Source organism: Protopterus annectens, chromosome 2.part2 (assembly GCF_019279795.1).
Source record: "Protopterus annectens isolate FY-2018-M chromosome 2.part2, PAN1.0, whole genome shotgun sequence".
NCBI lineage: Eukaryota > Metazoa > Chordata > Ceratodontiformes > Protopteridae > Protopterus > Protopterus annectens.
Genome location: NC_056730.1, coordinates 115,189,781 through 115,211,098, shown reverse-complemented (window position 1 = coordinate 115,211,098; position 21,318 = coordinate 115,189,781). Strand labels below are relative to the sequence as shown.

At 43.3% G+C, this 21,318-nt stretch overlaps 1 protein-coding gene across 3 annotated transcripts in view; it reads left to right on the top strand.

Moving 5' to 3' along the window:
- MIER3 (MIER family member 3) overlaps positions 1 to 21,318 on the top strand; it is an 874,587-nt gene that overhangs the window by 789,374 nt on the left and 63,895 nt on the right. For all 3 annotated transcript variants that reach the window (XM_044063799.1, XM_044063797.1, XM_044063798.1), the window contains one exon: positions 17,691 to 17,839. In XM_044063799.1, the coding sequence (XP_043919734.1) occupies positions 17,691 to 17,839 (149 nt within the window). The remainder of the gene's footprint in view (positions 1 to 17,690; positions 17,840 to 21,318) is intronic.

Genomic DNA, 21,318 nt, shown 5'->3' with positions numbered 1-21,318 from the left:
ATTTAATGATGCTTGCACTGCTCCTGATACTTTACCTCCGGCTCCTGCTAAGCCCGATAGGTACTACAGGGATGTCCTTCATGGATGCATCTGCAGTCATAACAAGTGGGTTGTCCTGTCGTCAGGCAGCCCTGCAGTCGGCCGGATTCCAAAGTCCGGGTCCGGCTTCGGCTGATGTCGCACTCCACCCGACGTCATCTCTGTTGGTCTTCGGGTATAAAAGCATCAGCCGACGCCATTTTCCTCAGTCTTTCTTGCGCGTGGCGAAGCAGAAGCTGTTCGCAAGTGCCGGTCGGTCGGATCCAGAGATTACTTCTACGAATACTACTTCAAGACTTCTAAAGCTAAGTACCCGTTGGGGACTCTTTCTTGCCTCAGCCGATGTCAGAAAAAGTTAACAATTGTTTAACCTGTGGGAAACAAATACCTCATAAAGATTTCCACTCTTACTGTCTGCCTTGTTTAGGCCCAGCCCACGACGTAGCAGCCTGTTCGGCCTGTGCCTCTTTCAACCGACGAACGCTTAGGCGTTGGTCGGAGTTTGCAGAACAGTTTTTCGGTACTGATTTTGCGTACATTATGCCGTCGGATCCTCCGACTACCCAATCTTCCAAAAAACGCAAAGATAAAGACCGACACTCGCGGTCCGCGGTTTCGGCCGAAACCACGGTAAAGCAAACCGCGAGTGTCTCGGTTTCGGCCGAAACCGAGAAAACTGATCAAAGTACAGCTGAACCTTTTCTTACAACTGAGGCCCCTGCTACAACTCTTCAATCGACCTCAGAAATTTTACCCACTACGGTGGTTGACTTATCAGACACCATCCCCTTGGATGTCTCTACCCCAGCACGTGGTGCTGCTAGGCCTCCAGCAGCCATGTCCATTAAGGCCTTCGCCAGGGCTAAAGCAGCCAAGACTACTAAATCAGTGCCTGTTAAACCCCCCTCATCCAGGCCCTCTTCTAGTTCTCAAATGCTTTCTTTGGCAGAAGATTTAATTTCTTTAATTAGAGGATCTCAATCTCACCCAGACAGGGCCTCTCAGCCCCAGAGAAGAGACCTAGGGCAGAGCCCCTGAGCCAGTGTCTTCTGATGATTCTGCTGATGAATCAGACATAACTGACCAGCCAGAGGCTCCCTTCTCCAATTTTGAAGATTCTGATGCTGAAGAATCCATTCCAGCTGCTTCCCCACCAGAAGAATTCTCCTTTGGGGAAACCTTGCACGCCATGCGAGAACAGTTCCAATGGCAGCAACAGGATTTTTCAGACTCCAGAAAAAGACTTAGGACCTTTCTGCACCTCCCACAGCACAGGCCCTTAGCTATACCTCCTGTTCTCTCTGTGGTGGATGATGCTTTCAATGATGTTTGCTCCTCCAGATTCTTTACCCCAGCCCCTGCCAAACCAGACAGATTTTACAGGGTGCCAGATACTCATCACCACCTTTACAAGGCCCCACTTGCAGACCCAGAAACTATATCCCAGGGTCCCAAGGCAGTAGCAGCGACCACAGCTAAAACCCTATTCCTTCTGAAAGGGAAGCAAGGTCATTAGACAGATGGGGTAAAAGGTCTACACTTCAGCTACTCTCTCAGCTAGAGCTTTAAACTGTCAGTTTCACATGATACAATACCAAGAGTTTATGCTTGATCAGTTAACTAAAAACTAACCACTGATGAATCTCTTGATAAGAAATATGTATTAGAGATGGTAAATAACATACAACAGGTTAGCAACCATTCCTTAAAATGTGGCTATGATGCACTGGAGGCTTCATTTAGATCAGCCATGACAGGCACAGTGATAAGAAGGCATGCATGGCTAAAGGAACAAGCTTTACCGGATCATGTTAAAGCTAAGTTACTAGATGCTCCTATGGACAAGACAAGTTTGTTTGGTACACCTGCCCAGCAGGTTATGAAGAAAATGGAAGAAAAGGCAAAATCTGTTCAAACTGTTAAAGATTTCTTGCAGGTACAACCCCCAAGGTTTAGCAGGAACTGGCCTGCCAAAAATTGGTCCTTTCCTGACTCCACAAAATTTCAAAGGGGCAGGAATAGACGTTCCAGAGGCAGAAACCAATCCAGAGGAGGTGCCTACAGAGGACGACAGTGGCAAGGTAGCAACAGAGGCACAGACACAGCCACTGCCACTACATCAGCACAACCACAGTGACTTACTCCTAACTCCGCCTACCAGGGAACAAATAGCAGCTCCTCTAGGCGGAAAGTTAACCTTATTTTCAAAGAACTGGCACTACATAACAAAAGACAAGTGGATTTTACAAACCATAGATCAAGGTTACCGGTTTCACTTCCACTCTTTACCAGTCAAAAGAGGAATGCCAAATCTACGTCCTAATCAAAAAACAAAGGCTCTACAGATAATGGAGTTAGTAAACATGAGAGCTGTGGAAAGAGTGCCAACAGCAGAACAAGGAAAGGGGTTCTATTCCAGACTATTCCTAGTTCCAAGAAAGGAAAAAGTTGGAGACCAATTCTCGACCTGTCCACCTTAAATACATACATCATTGTCCCAAAATTCAAAATGCTGACCTTACAGCAACTTCTTCCCATGCTGGGCAAGGAGTCTTGGCTGGTAACTCTAGATCTCAAGGAGGCATACCTGCACGTCCCCATTCGACCAATCTGCAGAAGATACCTCAGATTTCTTGCAGGATCAGAGCACTATCAATTCTCAGCATTGCCCTTTGGCTTATCTACTGCCCAGAGTATTCACAAAATGCCTGGCATCAGTAATCGCCCATTGCAGACTACAGGGAATTCAAATTTACCCATACCTGGACGACTGCCTGCTACAAGGGGACAACAAAAGCAAGCTGACAACAGATTTACAAAGGGTCATTTACTTGCTACAAGGACTGGGATACACAGTCAATTTACAAAAGTCAAGGCTGATACCATCCCAAACAAGGACATTCTTGGGCGGAATTGGACACAGTACAACAAATGGCATTCCTGACTACAGAAAAACAAAACGAACTTCCTCTTTACTTCTTGGCACTAACAAAACTGAACAAGTTAACAGCAAGAACATTTCTGCAGGCCTTGGGCTTCATGGCATCATGCATAATCTTGGTCCCATTTGCCAGACTACATATGAGGAAACTACAGTGGTACCTAAAGAATTTATGGTCCCAACACAGACACAGTCTAGAAACAGAAATCCCACTAATTCCATGCTTAAAACAGGAGTTCCTATGGTGGGCTCAGGCATGCCAGTCAAACCCAGGCCTACCCTTCCGCAGATGTCAACCAAGCCAGACCATCACAACAGACGCTTCAGACCTAGGATGGGGGACCCACATGCTGGACAAATGCGTGCAAGGATTGTGGACACAGGATCAACTTCACCTGCACATCAATCTAAAAGAAATGCTGGCAGTAAAACTGGCAATCCAAAAGTTCAAACCATTCCTCAAAGAGGGCCAGTTGATGATAAGGACAGACAACACCACAGTCATGTGGTACATCAACAAACAGGGAGGCACTCATTCATACCCCTATGCAGAATGACCTTGGAGCTGTGGACCCTGGCACTCAGCTACAACATTCAGTTACAGGCAATATTTGTACCGGGAAAGACAATACTCTAGCAGACATACTAAGCAGAACCACTCGGATGCCCACGAATGGAAGCTGCACCCGGACATCTTCAAGACCATCTCAAAGAAATGGGGAATGCCACAGATAGACCTATTCGCATCACCTCTCAATCACCAGCTCAAAAATTCTGCACAAGGACATTCCACCCACTAGCATGGAAAGTGGACTCACTCTCCTTCAACTGGAAAGGCCTAACAGCATATGCATTCCCACCTCTTCCTTTGATACACAAGGTACTACTAAAAATCAAGGAAGAACGTCCAAGGATAATCCTGATAGCCCCAAACTGGCCAAGACAACACTGGTACCCACTACTGAAGAGCATGTCTCGCAACAATATGTGGCCAATACCCCTGATGCCTTTGATGTTAACTCAGAACAACTACAGCATCATACATCCAAACCTAAAACGCTGCAACTGACTGCATGGAACATCACATAGCAGCAGCTAATCCAGAACTTTCCCAAAGAGTTAAAGACATTATTCTTGAAGCACGCAGACCTTCAACAAGAAAGAACTATGCTGGAAAATGGAAAAGGTTTGTCATTTGGAGTACCGAAGAGGAAAAGATGTGTCAAACATAGATATGCCTAACATTCTGGAGTATCTGGCGAACTTCTTCATTCAGGCCTGTCCTACTCCTCCATCAAGATACATGCATCAGCTATTTCAGCAGAATACAGCTTTGATCCACCTGTTTTTCACCCTTTGCTCAGGCAGTTCCTCAGAGGAATCAAGAATGTAAAACCTCCAAGGAAACCACCATTACCAGCTTGGGATTTAAACTTTGTGCTAGAAAAGTTGACACTATCACCCTTTGAACCAGCAGCAACAGCAGACCTACAACACCTGTCATGGAAAACTGCTTTCCTACTGGCAATTACTTCAGCAAGGAGGGTTTCAGAACTACAGGCCTTAATGGCAGTGCAACCCTTCCTAATCTTCCACCAAAATAGAGTGTCCTTGAGGACTAATCCTACATTTATGCCCAAGGTGGTATCCAGAGTATCTTTAAACCAGGCAATCCACCTACCTACCTTCTTTCCCAACCCACAAAACAGAGGGGAAAGAATACTGCATACCTTGGATGTACATAGACAGCTACGCTACTACTTGGACAGAACAAAAAATAGCAGAAAGACTGACCAACTTTTTGTAGCCTATGCAACAGGAAGGGAAGGAAAAGCTATTTCCAAACAGACAATCTCCAAATGGATAGGAAATTGCATACGATACTGTTACTCCTTCCATGGAAAACCAATTCCACAGAACATAAGACCTCATTCTACAAGGGCAACAGCCACTACCACAGCCTTCTTACGAGGAGTGGCAACCAAAGACATTATTGAGGCGGCTACTTGGACCTCCGTGCATACATTTGCCAAGCATTATAATTTGCCTCTATATTCCAGATCCCGAGCAGGGTTTGCCACTGCTGTACTGCAAGGGATCCTAAACACACCATAATCTACTTTTATCCTCCTCCCTAGTTGGCTATGGTATTCTACCCATTGTTATGACTGCAGATGCATCCATGAAGGACATAGTACAGTTTTGTACCTACCATAAATGTAGATGTCCGAACTGGATAGCATCTGCAGTCAGGATTACCCTCCCTCCTACCCCTCTGTGGTACTCCTAGGGTGTTTACCCTCCTAATAGCTAGCTGTTGGGGAGTCTTTTATGGTGTATTTGTTTGTATATATGTACATATATGCTTATTGTTGTGTTTACCTCTATCTATTTGGAAACATTGGCATCTATCCAAATTTTAGCCTGCAAGAGGGCTACTGGCATCTGGGGCAAGAAACACTGAGGAAAATGGCGTCGGCTGATGCTTTTATACCCGAAGACCAACAGAGATGACGTCGGGTGGAGTGCGACATCAGCCGAAGCCGGACCCGGACTTTGGAATCCGGCCGACTGCAGGGCTGCCTGACGACAGGACAACCCACTTGTTATGACTGCAGATGCTATCCAGTTCGGACATCTACATTTATGGTAGGTACAAAACTGTACTTTCCGGACACTCATCACCACTTATATAAGGCTCCTTTTGCAGATCCAGAGACTCTTTTGCAGATCCAGAGACCATCTCCCAGGGCCCTAAAGCTGTAGCAGCTACTTCTTCTAAAAACCCCCTCCCCTCTGAAAGGGAATCCAGGCCCTTAGAGAGATGGGGTAAAAAAGTTTACACCTCTGCTACTTTGTCAGCTAGAGCTTTGAACTGCCAATTTCATATGATTCAATATCAAGAGTTTATGCTTGACCAGTTGACTAAAAAGCTGTCCCCTGAAGAATCTTTAGATAAAAAGTATGTTCAAGAAATGTTACATAACATACAGCAGGTTAGTAACCATTCTTTAAAATGTGGCTATGATGCACTGGAGGCTTCCTTTAGATCAGCCATGACTGGCACAGTTATCAGGAGGCATGCATGGTTGAAAGAACAGGCATTACCAGACCATGTCAAATCTAAGCTTTTGGATGCACCTATGGACAAGGTCAATTTATTTGGTGCCCCCGCACAGCAGGTACTAAAAAAAGATGGAAGAGAAAGCAAAATCTGTGCAAACAGTGAAAGATTTCTTACAAGTTCAACCTCCAAGGTTTAGCAGGAACTGGCCCTCCAAGAATTGGTCCTTTCCGGACTCCTCTAAGGCACAAAGAGGCAGGAATAGGCACTCTAGAGGCAGAAACCAATCCAGGGGTGCCTACAGGGGTCGCCAGTGGCAGGGTAACAACCAATGAGGCACGGATACAGCCACCACCACTACAACAACTCAATCACAGTGACTTGGCAGTGGCACCGCCTACCAGGGAACAACTAGAAGCACCCTTAGGCAGAAAGCTAACATTATTTTCAAGAAACTGGCACTGCATTACAAGAGAAAAATGGATTTTGCAAACTATAGACAAAGGTTACAGGTTCCATTTCCATACACTACCAGGAAAGAGAGGAATGCCAAACCTACCACCTTCTCAAAGGGCAGAAGCTCTAAAACAAATATCTCAATTATTAAGAATGAGAGCTGTGGAAAAGGTACCATCTATGGAGCAAGGGAAGGGATTTTACTCCAGACTCTTCCTGGTACCAAGAAAAGAAAACAAATGGAGGCCCATTCTAGACCTGTCCGCTTTAAACACATTCCTCATTGTTCCAAAATTCAAAATGCTGACCCTACAGCAGCTTCTTCCCATGCTGGGCAAGGAGTCTTGGCTGGTAACTCTAGATCTCAAGGAGGCATACCTGCACGTCCCCATAAGACCAATTTGCAGAAGATACCTCAGATTTCTTGCAGGATCAGAGCATTATCAATTCTCAGCATTGCCCTTTGGCTTATCTACTGCGCCCAGAGTGTTCACGAAATGCCTGGCATCAGTAATCGCTCATTGCAGACTTCAGGGAATTCAAATCTATCCCTACCTGGACGACTGCCTGATACAAGCGGACAACAAAAACAAACTAACAGAAGACTTACAAAGAGTCATCTACCTGCTGCAAGCCCTGGGATATGCAGTCAGTACAAAAAAGTCAAGGCTGATTCCATCCCAAAGAATAACCTTTCTGGGTGCAGAACTGGACACATCAAAACAAATGGCATTTCTAACTGCAGAAAAGAAAGAGCAACTTCCTCTCTACTTCTTGGCATTAACAAAGCAGAGCCATCTAACTGCAAGAAAAGTGCTACAAGCTCTAGGCTTCATGGCATCCTGCATAATACTGGTCCCTCATGCCAGGCTGCATATGAGAAAGCTACAGTGGTACCTAAAGAATTTGTGGTCTCAGCACAAGCACAGCCTAGAAACCAAAATTCCAATGATCCCATGCCTGAAGCAAGAGTTCTTATGGTGGGCTCAGGCCTGTCAATCAAACACAGGATTGCCCTTCTGCAAAAGTCAACCAAGACAAACCATCACGACAGATGCCTCAGACCTCGGTTGGGGGGCACACATGATGGGCAAGTGCATTCAAGGCCTATGGACTGAAGACCAGCTGCATCTGCACATAAATCTAAAAGAAATGATGGCAGTAAAATTGGCAATCCAGGCATTCAGACCTTTTCTCCAAGAAGGCCAGTTGATGATAAGGACAGACAACACCACAGTTATGTGGTACATCAACAAACAGGGAGGCACACACTCATACCCTCTATGCCGGCTGGCACTGGACCTATGGGATGTGGCTCTGAGCTACAACATTCAGTTACAGGCAATTTATGTACCAGGGAAGGAAAACATTCTAGCAGACATATTAAGCAGAACTACAACAGATGCCCACGAATGGATGCTGCATCCGGACATCTTCAAAACCATCACAAGAGAATGGGGATTACCACAAATAGACTTGTTTGCATCCCCATTCAATCACCAGTTGAAGAAATTCTGCACAAGGACTTACCACCCACTTGCTTGGAAGGTGGACTCCCTATCCTTCAGTTGGAAAAGCTTGACAGCATACGCATTCCCACCACTTCTTTTGATGCACAAGGTGCTTCTCAAGATCAAAGAGGAACGTCCGAGGATCATTCTGATAGCCCCAGACTGGCCAAGACAACATTGGTATCCACTGCTGAGGAGCATGTCCCGGGAACAAATATGGACACTGCCCCTGATCCCATTACTGCTGACACAGAACAACTACAACATCCTGCATCCAAACCTAAAAACTCTGCAGCTAACTGCCTGGAACATTACATAACAGCAATTAACCCAAATTTATCCCAAAGGGTTAAAGACATAATCCTGGAGGCTCGTAGACCTTCAACAAGAAAGAGTTATGCAGCAAAATGGAAAAGATATCTCATCTGGAGTACTGCAAAGGGGCAAGATGTGACCCTGGTGAACATAGCCAACATCCTGGAGTACTTGGTGGAGCTCTTCCATACAGGCCTGTCCTATTCCTCCATCAAGATACATGCATCAGCTATTTCAGCAGAATACAGCTTGGATCCTCCTGTCTTCTCGCATCCTCTGCTCAGACAGTTTCTGAGAGGAATTAAAAATGTAAAACCTCCCAGGAAACCTCCATTGCCAGCATGAGACTTGAACTTTGTGCTAGAAAAACTGACTCTACCTCCTTTCGAACCAGCAGCTACAGCAGAATTACAATACTTATCCTGGAAGACTGCTTTCCTGCTGGCAATAACTTCAGCAAGAAGGGTCTCTGAACTACAGGCATTAATGGCAGTACAACCCTTCCTGATCTTCCATCAAGATAGAGTGTCCATGAGAACAAATCCTACATTTATGCCTAAGGTGGTATCCAGAGTCTCTTTAAATCAGGCTATCCACCTTCCTACATTCTTCCCCAACCCACAGAACAGGGAGAAAAGCTCTTACATACCTTGGATGTACACAGACAATTACGCTACTACCTGGACAGGACAAAAACAATAGAAAAACTGACCAGCTTCTGGTAGCATATGCAACAGGAAAGGAAGGAAAACCAATTTCTAAACAGACAATCTCCAAATGGATAGGAAATTGCATTAGATTTTGTTACTCCTACCATGCAAAGAAAACTCCAGAGAACATCAGGCCTCACTCCACAAGGGCTACAGCCACTACCACAGCTTTCTTACGAGGAGTGGCTACCAAGGACATTATAGAGGCTGCTACTTGGACCTCCGTGCATACATTTGCCAAGCATTATAACTTACCTCTATACTCTAGATCCCGTGCTGGTTTTGCCACTGCTGTTTTGCAAGGGATCCTGACTACACCATAATCTATTCTCATTTCCTCCTCCCGTAGTTTAGCTATGGTATTCTACCCATTTGTAAAGACTGCAGATGCATCCTTGAAGGACATAGTACAGTTTTGTACCTACCATAAATGTAGATGTCCGAGAGGAATGCATCTGCAGTCAGGATTACCCACCCTCCTTCCCTCTGAGGTACTCCTAGGGTACTTACCAATCTTCAGCTAGCTTGGGGATCTATTATGGTGTATTTGTTTGTATATATGTACATACATGCTTATTTTGTGTGTTTGCTCTCTACTATTTGGAAACTTTGGCATTTATCCAAATTTAGCCATCCAAGAGGGCACCTGGCATCTGGGGCAAGAAACACTGAGGAAAATGGCGTCGGCTGATGCCTTTATACCCGAATAACTGCCGCAATGACGTCGGGTGAAGTGCGACACCAGCCGAAGCCAGACCCAGACTTTGGAATCCGGCCGACCGAAGGGCTGCCTGACGACAGGACAACCCATTTGTAAAGACTGCAGATGCATTCCTCTCGGACATCTACATTTATGGTAGGTACAAAACTGTACTTTGCAGTCATTACTCTTGGGTTATCCTGCTGGCAGGCTACCCTCAGTCGGCCAGAATTCCAAAGTCTAGGTCCGGCGTCGGTTGCGGTCACCTCTTCCACGACGTCAGTGCGCCAGGGTATAAAAGATGCAGCCGACGCCATTTTCTTCAGTCTTTCTTGCCGCGTGGTGCCCGAAGCAAAAGCAGTTTGCAGGTGCTGGTCAGCCGACTCCTGAGATTTTCGAATCCAAATTTCAGAACCGAAGTCTTCATTAAAGCTAAGTACCCCGTTGGAGAAACTTTTTTCTTGCTCCAGACCGATGTCAGAAAAAGTTAACAATTGTATTTCTTGTGGGAAGCAAATACCTCCTAAGGATTTTCACTCTTACTGTATTCCTTGCCTAGGCCCTGATCACAACATTGCTAACTGTTGGTTTTGTGCTAGATTTAACCAACGCACTATCAAGCATCTGTTCGATTTTGCATTTCATTACTTTGGCCTTAGATTTAATTATATTATGCCGTCGGACCAGCCGACAACCGGAGTTTACAAAAAACGCAAGGACAAGGAAAAGGATAAGCATCCGAGGTCCAAAACCGATGACGAGGCCTCTTCTAGGCCAGTCGCCGGTTCTCAGTGAGGCGCTTTCGCAGCCCCTGGCACCTGCTACCTCAGAGCCACAGGCCGCTACCGACTCCCACGTGGAGCCGACTGGGCCTCTGGATACTCAAGGTATTGGACAGTCTGAAATCATTCCCTCAGATGGGTCCGGAGCCGCTGAGCAGGCATCAGCTTCTGAGGGTGTCTTCAGACCTACACAACTATATATTAAGCCATCTTCAGCGCCAAAGACTAAAGCAGATCTAAAGACAAAGAAACAAGTACAGCATTCTCCTAATCGGACTTCCATGCCTAAAAAAACAGATGCTCAAAATGGCCGAAGACCTAATTACTTTGATCAGGGGCTCCCATCCCCCTCCTGATAAGAGCCCTAGGCAAGAGACAGAGTATGATTCTTCTTATCAGGTTTCTATTTCTTCTGATTCCTCTTTTGAACAGGATTACTCCATGCTTCCCTATGAGGATTCTGCTGAAGAATCAATTCCTTCAGCCTCTCCTCCTGAGGATTATTCGTTTGGGGAAACCCTGCATACTATGAGGGAGCATTTCCACTGGGAGAGCCAAGATTACTCTGAATCTAAGAAAAGGCTCAGGGACTTTCTGCTACTTCCTCAGCACAGACCTCTTGCTATTCCACCTGTTCTAGACATTGTAGATTATGTTTTTTTCAGAGTCTGGCCTGTCCCCTGACTCTTTACCCCCTGCACCTGCTAAGCCAGACAGGTACTACAGGGTCCCGGATTCTCATAAATTCCTATACAAAAACCCCACTGCTGACCCAGAAACTATATCTCAGGGTCCCAAAGGGGTTAAAGCTTCCACTGCAAAAAACCCTGTCCCCTCTGATAGGGCTCTAGACAGATGGGGGAAAAAAGTCTACACTTCTGCTACCCTGGCTGTGAGGGCTTTAAATTGTCAGTTTCATGTGCTTAAATATCAGCAGTATTTAATGTCACTGCTTAAACAGAAATTGTTGACAAATACTGAATGTTCAGAGAACAAGGAATTGCAGGATTTATTGCATGCAGCTGAACAAGTGGGAAAGCATACTTTGCAATGTGGTTATGATTCACTGGGGGCCTCTTGCAGGGCCGCTGTTACAGGTTCTGTTATTAGAAGGCATGCTTGGTTAAATGAACAGAATCTGCCTGATCATGTTAAAGCAAAATTATTAGATGCACCATTACAGCATGATACTTTGTTTGGTACTAAAGCAGAAGAGGTGTTGAAAAAATGGAGGATAAAGCTAAATCCATGCAGACAGTCGAGGATTTCTTACAGGTACAGCCACCCAGGCTTAGCAGGAACTGGCCTTCTAAAAATTGGTCCTTTCCAGTGTCAGACCTCAAAGAGGCAGATACAGGTGTCCCAGAGGCAGATCTCAGCCCCAAGGCTCATACAGGCCTAAACAATGGGGTGCTCCTACCTCCAAAAGCGGAGAAGACAAATCACAACCTTACAGAAAACAGTCCCAATGACTTTCCTCTACAAGATCCAAACACTTTTCTTTTGGCAGCCCCCTTATGGGGAAAACTAGCACTTTTTTCATCAAATTGGCAAATGGTTACCCAAGACAAATGGGTCCTGAACATAGTGTCCCAAGGCTACAGGTTCCATTTTCTCACACTACCAAGGTCAAAGGGTATGCCAAACCTGCTACACAATCAATGGGCAGAGGCACAAAAACAAATTACAGCCCTCTTGGACATGAGGGCCATTCAGCAAGTACCACAAGAGCAGGGGCAAGGATTTTACTCCAGACTATTCCTAGTACCCAGAAAGGACAAAACCTAGAGACCAATACTGGACCTGTCTACACTAAATACGTTTCTGGAAGTTCCAAAATTCAAGATGTTGACTCTACAGCAGCTACTGCCCATGCTGGGCAAAAAGGCTTGGCTTGTAACTTTGGACCTAAAAGAGGCATACCTGCATGTCCCAATCAGACAATCTTGCAGAAGATACCTCAGATTCCTAGCTGGCTCAATGCAGTACCAATTCTCTGCACTGCCCTTTGGCTTATCTACTGCTCCTAGGGTCTTCACAAAATGCCTGGCACCAGTAATTGCGTTTTGCATACAAAAAGGAATTCAAATATATCCCTACTTGGATGACTGCCTAATTCAAGCAGAGAACAAATACACTCTTCTAAAGCATCTGGCGTTTGTGAAAAGATTACTAATTGGCCTAGAGTACACAGTAAATGAAAAGAAATCAAAACTAGTTCCCTCTCAAGAGATAATATTCCTGGGTGCAAGCTTAAATACAACTGCCCAGATGGCTTATCTCACGCCAGACAAGCAAAAGCATCTGACTACTTATTTCAAGAAATTGGCAACAAAAACCCACTTATCTGCAAGGAAATTCCTGCAGGCCTTGGGTTTCATGGCATCCTGCATTGTACTAATTCCATATGCCAGACTGCATATGAGGAAACTACAATGGTATCTAAAAAGTGTTTGGACTCAGCATTGCCACAGCCTGGAGACAGTAATTGCACTCATTCCCTGCCTACAACAGGAGTTTCGATGGTGGGCAGAAGCCTGTCACCACAACAAGGGTCTGCCATTCAGTTTACCCACAGCCAGACACTGACGACGGATGCATCAGATTACACCTGGGGGGCCCATATGACAGGAAAATGTATTCAGGGCACATGGCCTGCAAACCAGATGCATCTTCACATCAGTCAAAAAGAGATGCTAGCTATTCAAAATGCCCTGACAGCTTTCAAGGACCTTCTTCATCCAGGACAGTTACTGATAAAGACAGACAGCACTACGGTCATGTGGTACATAAACAAGCAGGGAGGTACACATTCCTACCCCGTCTGCAGACCAGCAATGACCTTATGGGACACAGCATTGGCTCTTCAAGTTCACCTGCAAGCACAATTCCTGCCAGGAAAAACAAATACTCTGGCAAACGAACTAAGCAGAAACCTCATGGATCCCCCACGAATGGAAACTGATCCACAAGTCTTCAGCATGATAAGGAAATGGGGATGCCCAGACGTAGATCTATTTGCCTCTCCTCACAGCTGCCAATTGCAGAGATTTTGCACAAGGATTTATCACAAGCAAGCATGGAAAGTGGATGCCCTGTCATTCAGCTGGAAAAATCTAATAGTATATGCTTTTCCCCCACTGTCTCTCCTTCCCAGGGTACTCCTAAAGGTCAGACAAGAGAAGCCAAAAATGATACTGATTGCACCAGACTGGCCACGCCAGCACTGGTACCCAATCCTAAAGAGCTTGTCTCAAGGTACAGCGTGGATTTTGCCTCAAACTTCTCACTTGCTGACCCAACAAAACAATCAGATCTTGCACAGCCAACTCAGGACCTTAAATCTGGCAGCATGGCAGATAATGTAGCCATTATGAACACTCCTCTTTCAAAAGCTGTTATGGATGTTATCTTGGAGGCCAGGAGGCCCAATACCAGAAAATCTTATGCAGAAAAATGGAAGAGATTCTGTGGTTGAAACCAGGAGCAAGGCATTGACACGTGTGTACCAAATATCCCTCAGATTTTACAATACCTAACTGAGATGCTGAATAAAGGCCTTTCTTTCTCCTCAATTAAGATTAACGCCTCTGCCATTTCAGCCCATTACAATACAGAACCACCTGAATTCTCTCATCCTTTAATAAGACAGTACCTCAGAGGGGCCAAAAACATTAGGCCTTCAAGGAGAGCACCCATTCCGGCCTGGGACCTCAATTATGTTTTGGAGAAACTCCCACTGCCTCCTTTCGAGCCAGCATCAACAGCAGATATAAAATTCTTATCCTGGAAAACAGCTCTGCTCCTAGCTATAACCTCTGCAAGGCGAGTCTCAGAGTTACAAGCACTCATGGCTGTGGAGCCTTTCATCATTTTTCATCCAGACAGGGTTTCTCTGAGGACAAACCCTACATTTATGCCTAAGGTGGTGTCCAGTGTGGCCCTCAACAAAACCATTCACTTGCTTACCTTTTATCCAAATCCACAGAACAAGGGTGAGAAAATTCTCCATTCTTTGGACATACACCGGCAGTTACGCTTCTACTTGGACAGAACTAAAGCTTTCAGAAAGACTGAGCAACTTTTAGTGTCTTATGCTGCAGGATCACACGGAACGGCTATCTCAGAACAGACTATTTCTAAATGGATAGGCCATTGCATCCGTTTCTGCTATTTCCAACATGGCAAATCAGTGCCTAAGGGCATTAGGCCTCATTCCACCAGAGCAGCAGCCACTTCAGCAGCCTTCCTCAGAGGAGTACCAACCAAAGATATCTTAGAGGCTGCAACTTGGAGTTCAGTGCACACCTTCACAAAGCACTACCACTTACCTCTTTACTCTAAGTCCAGAGCAGGCTTTGCCACTGCAGTTCTGCAGGGCCTCATAGGCTCTCCTAATCCTATTTAGCCCAGGCACCCAACCTCAGCTTTGGGATTCTACCCAAGAGTAATGACTGCAACAGTGAAACACGATGAACATAGTACAGTTGTGTACCTACCATAAATGTAGATGTTCGAGTGTATTCACTGTTGCAGTCTAGGTTATCCACCCACCATCCCCCTTGTCTTTGCTGCGACTTATCTCTATCCTATACAGCCTCTTTGGTGTATTTGCTTGTAGATGAAGGAAATGTTATTTTTGTGCATGCATTTTTTATTGGCATATTATTCAGCTTTCCATTTGGGGGCACCTGACATCTGGGGCAAGAAAAACTGAAGAAAATGGTGTTGGCTGCATCTTTTATACCCCTGGCGCACTGAAGTCAGGGAAGAGGCGACAGCAACCGACGCCGGACCTAGACTTTAGAATTCTGGCCGACTGAGGGTAGCCTGCCAGCAGGATAACCCAAGAGTAATGACTGCAACAAGTGAATACACTCAAACATCTACATTTATGGTAGGTACACAGCTGTACTTTTTATACTCCTTGAAGGCGGTTGCTGAAGCGCTAGAGGTCAAATAAACTGGTGGTTTAAGTGGATTCTTCGTCTGTGGTCTTCAGTTTTCTTTTCTTTTTTTTCTTTTTTATATTTAGAGCCGTTGGCAAAGAAAATACAGGAGACAGAAATTCAAGGATATAATTGGTATGGTAATCAAGAAAAGTTGGCTTTATTTGCTGACAGTATTGTTTTGTACCTGGTAAAACCAGAAAAGGACATCTCAGTGTTGTATAACGTTCTGAGATGGTTCATGTCTTTTGGGATATAAAATGAGGGTTGTAGCTGTAAACTATGTACCCACATATGAACTAGTTCAACAATACCCATGTTTATGGAAATGTGATAAAATGAAGTATTTAGCAGTATGGGTTAAAAAAAGAGTGTTATGTCAGCTAAGGATATATGGGAAGAGAACTAAAAAGATAATACAGAAACTGAAACTCTTGTTTATGAGCAAGTATAGCAAGATACAAATAGTGAATGTTTTTTGTCCCTTTAGTTTTATATACAGGTCAGAGATATTTATCAACCAGATGAGAAGTTGTGGACTGTAAATTAGTAGAGTTGATGCATTTTATCTGAGATGGGAAGAGGGCAAAGGTCAAGTTGGGATAAGTTGATCTTCCAATAAAACAAGGTGGTTTATGATTTCCTGATTTGAAGGGATGTTTTAGAGCTACACAGCTAAGGCTGGTATACACAACACAAGCCGAAAGCTGTAGTTCAAAGTGGAAAGGGATGATATTAAGCAGGGGAGAATTTAAGAAATGAGTGTAGGATTTTGGATACTGATCCTTAGAGAATAACTGTCATATGGAATGTTCTATTCATAAAATAGAAAGTATTCTAAAGAACCAAGTCAACACGCGAATAGAGAAATGGGATTCTGCCAGTAGAGATGAATGGCAATTAGGGATACAGAGAACAGGCAAGGAGGGGTTGGAAAACTGGCAGAGGAGCTAAGGTATTGAGAACAAATAACTAGAGAGGGAAAGAGAATAGAAAGAGGCCAAGAAGACATTTGTATTGCAGACTAGAGATTGCCTTCCCTATCCGGGCTTGATATCAGAATACAGATAAAGAATAAGGGATATTGGAATCTTAAGAGAAAGACCTACTCTGTTAGAGTTTTTAGTTGAATCTAGAACAGAAACTGCTAAAAAGGGTTAATTAGAAGGACATATAAAATATTGCATGATAACTATAGAAAAGATTGGGAAGGGAGATTGTTTCGTTTGTGAACTGCTTATCCAATGAGAGGGCATATGCATGGCTCCCAGATGTGCAACAAAGTCCAGAAGATTATGGATGCTTGCATTAGATATTTTTATATCCCAAGCAGACTTCAAAATTTTCCTCAGGTAGATGGCAAATGTTGGAGGTGTGATGCGGAAGAAAAAGGTAGCTGGGAATGTATATATTGGGAGTGTAATGATTTGTCAGACTTTAAAAGTTCCCTACTGAGTACTGCATAAGAACTATTGGATGAGCAAATGGGTGTAACTAAGGACATTTTTTAAGCTGGGATACAGGATCTGAATTGTCTAGATATAGTAAGCTTAATTTCTGGTGGCTGCCAAAAAGCATTAGTGGAAATCAAAGTCTAAACCAACTGTAGTTTGAAGTAGTAAATATTGTAACAAAGATAAAAGAACTGGAGGTGGTATCTTTAGAAAAGGGTAGGAGCAAATTACATAGGGAAAATGGAAATTGTGGAAACGATGTTTTGTAGGGGTGGTGAGTTTTAGAGGAAGACTGGAATTAATCATTGTTTTGTATTGGATTGATGATTGTGTGAAAGACTGTATGTGATTTGTGATTGTAGTTCTGAACATGTTAACATAACTGATAATTCAGTAAAGGTATAAAAACAAGACTAGGGGAGGGCTTATTGGCAAGTAAATGGAGTGACTGAGCTTAGTGTTTGATACCATAGGCTGAGTGCCTATCTGTGAGATTTAACATCCCAGTGAGTAAGCCTGTCTGTTCAAATGGTACCATAAGAATGTATCTGTCTTGAATGATTTTAACTTGCACATTTCTTGTGGCAGGAATTAGCCATTTTATGGTGAGTAGTAGAAACTGTATTGAGCACTGTGGGGGGGGGGGGGGGCTTATATGGTGGTCATCTGAAAGCATAGCTTTTAAATACATTGGAGAGCTTAAAAATAACATCTGAGGTGAAATGTCTTTTTCCTTGTTTCACTGTTGACTTGCCTTTTTATTTTTCAGGGATTACATGGATCGGCTAGTAGATGAAGCTGAAGCATTGGGTGGAGCAGTGAATTCTCTTTCTGTGTGTTCTAATACAAGTAGAACTGACCCCATTCCTGAATCACAACTTACACTTCTGAACTCCATCACAGCAAATGAGCTGACAGGTAAACTGTTATTCGTGTTTGTCCTTTGTGTTTTAAAAAATGTGAGTTATCTATTTTTGACTGTGCTAGAGCACTGATGCAGCTTTATTGCTTTTTACATTACTCGTATATTTTTTTGAAGGCTGACCAATTTCATTAGAGTTGACTGCTTCACTGTTTTTTTTTCCCCTTCACTTCATATTTTCCAGACACCTCAGTGCCCCTGTCCACCATTGGGTCTACTAGTTCTTCCATCCAAATTCTGACTTTGTCCAGCTCTAGGCTGGGGCTGACGTGGATCTTAAGGGCATCTTTGGAGGTCATGTTGGGAAGATTTTTTTATTCCCCCACCACCCACTCCCCAGCATTTGTGTATTCCATACGAGGACTCCTGTTCTCTGTGGACCACTCTTGTCTTTCAGGGTAGCCTTTATGAATAATTTTCCCCACACTGAAATAGGCACACCCATCCCTACCTGCTGGCATCTCGGATGCCTAAACTGCTAATCGAACCTGGGATTCCTGAGACAGAGTTAGGGTTTTATTCTTCCGTGCCACTGTGCTGACCAGCTTCTGGTTTTTGGTGTTCATTGAAACATTGGTGAAGCAGTTGAGTGGCCATTTGGCACAGTGGTAGAGAAGCTAGCATTGTTGCCTCACAGCAAGAGGTTCTCCAGTTAGATTCTCAGCTGAGATGCTTTCTGTGTGGAGTCTGCATGCCTTCCCTGTGTTTGCGTGGGTTTCCTCCCACATTACAATAACATGCGTCTGGAATATTTCTTCCCGGGCCTCCACTGAAAATGGGCTATGTCCCATTCGGACTTTCCCGGTAAACAAATGTTAAATAAATAAAAGTTCGATTCTGATTAGTCTGTTAGTAAAGCAGAGGCATGTTGTATGAGCGGTTATCTGTGGACTGGCTATGTAATGAGGATGCAGTATTTCCAGCAAATCTAATAAATGGTGGCATATTCTAGGTTTGTGTGCATTATTACAGATTATAGATGTTTTTGTAGCGGTATTAGTGTGACTGTGGAAAATTAAGATGTTCATCATTAGATCAGTGGTGCAGTAGCCTAAGATAATATGGGTTATATCCTGCCAAGGTTATGACAGACCAGTTTCCAAAGCTTAAAGGCATCTTTCACTGACTTGCCCAAACTATGGTACAGCTTGAAAAGAGTGGTATTAAGTCAGTGGTTAAGGCCCCAGTCCTTCAGAGCTTTCTTGCCATCAGTGTGTGCTCTTCCCTGCAGGCTTCGAGTGATTGGTTAACCAGCTCTTCTACAAGGCTGAGATGAGAACCTTGTTGGGGAAAGCCTTCTACTTTCTCAGTTTGTGAAGAAAAGTTTGCTTTTTTGTAAAAAAAAAAAATAATAATAATAATTTAAGGCTAATGCTGTTTTATTGGTTGCCACTGGAAGTTTTACCTGAAAAACTTTAATTTTAGTTAGGGTTCCCTGGTGGGGAAAAATTCTTTAAAAATATCACTTTTTCTGAGAAAAAGTTTGTTTTTTGGGGGTGGGGGGGGGGGGTCAGAAAAAATAATTTCAAAACTGAAAATTTCCACTCAGGTGATTCACCGACTTTGCTTGAGAAGCAGTTTTTTGATAGACCATGGATTAGGCTTTACACTTTAGTCCATCAGATGGGGAGTGAAGAACCAAAGTTTTATAAGAGTTTTCAGTCCTCAAGCCTGCTTTCCTGTCCACTTCAGCTGCTGATGAATGACTCTGCTGTGGCCAGTTTAGGTACTTCACACCACTCCTTGATATGTTGCTGTTCTGGTATTGCTCCTGAAACCAGTAAAGGATGGAAGGCAGGCACATCATTTGCAGTTGTTTGGCTGTCTTTGGGTAAGAGAAAACCACACATCGTGTCATAGCAGAGAGTTGGTGATGCTGTACTTCAAAGCCGTCTTATGTAGCTTAATTCTTTAGCAAGGGGACCCATGCTTAAGTGTCTTTTTGTGTTTTGGGGTGGGGGGTCTCCCAGAAAAAGAAAATGGACATTTTTCTTCTGGAAGGATGTGAAAGATTGGTTGGGTTTTGCTAGTGGCTTATTTCAAAACTTTCGATTTGTAAATTCTGACTCTTAGAATTTTAAAAGGAGAAAATGCCCCACCCCCACTCATACATACACACACACTTTTTCCAGTGTGGCTGTAATATCAGAAAAAAATGTTTCATTAGGAGCAAAAAAAAAAATTCCAGTAAAGATATTCCTCAGCCTTCAGCTGTCCCTCCTGTCTCGCCAGTATTGGAGAATGCTTTCTTCGAAGCCAGCTTATCTGCCTTACAATCAAACAGCTGCCCGCAAAAATCTGATAGTTATGTAATGCTCCTCTGACCCCAAATTTCTCTCTTCAAACCCTAAGTCAGACCCTGCAGTGATTTCTTTGTCAAAGCCATCTTCTGCCAGACATCTTTCTGACAAAGATGGGAAAGCATTTTGTAGAGTTGGGAAGAAGTGGTGGTGTTCTACTTCAGCCTTCGGTATAGCAAATTGTCAGGTTCACATGTCCAGGTTTTATCTGGTTTCTTCAGATGTTATGAGAAAGTTAATTACTGATTTCACTTTTTCAGAGATTAAAACATATTTGAATTGTTTATTTTTCTTTAATACTCTCAGGTAAAAAGATAGTCTTTAAAATCAGCAATAAACAATCCAATGAGTGCAATAAGCAAGGCAAAAACCTCCCTTATAGTTAGCAAAACAGTTAAAGTAATCGTACGAAATAAGGGTAGGTTAACCATATACTGACGTCTTTATAGCAGCAAAATCAAGCATACAGCTATCATCTATCAGATATTGTCCAGAGACACAATTCCAAGTACTCTAGGCCAAAAAACGATTCCGGATTTCCAAAACTCTGGTTTATTCCATAAACAACAATAAAGTACAGGTAAACGCTTTCACCGATCTGGCTTCTTCAGACCCATCTAACAAACTTCATTCACTCATATTTAAATACGTTATTTTGGCGGGAAAAAAACATGTCAACTGAATTTAAAGAAACATCTCATTCCTAACTCATCCATAACTTATCATTACATAATAAAAAACATATCATCATATGCCCAACAAATATTAATAAAATAAATACTAATGAAATAAATACATTACATATCTCATAATTGAAGCGCACTATCCTGAACAATAATACAAACAAAGATATAGAAGCTTATAGTTGTAATCAAATTACTAACTTCTAAAACTATAGGCTGACTTCTGTTAAAACCATTGATCATTATCAAACATCCAAAGTTAAAATACATACACAAATTTCTAACAAGCAAATGCAATATATGTACATGTGTACCTATTGACTTTTATGCATTCTTAAAAAATATATATATTATTGACTAAAAAACATCTAATAATGTATACTTAATAAACATTTAGTGTACAGTGCTCAACCTATATCTCATAGAGCTCTAAAAATCAAAACAATAAAAAACTACTTCTCTTCATCTATATAATTTCCTAGATTTCAAAAA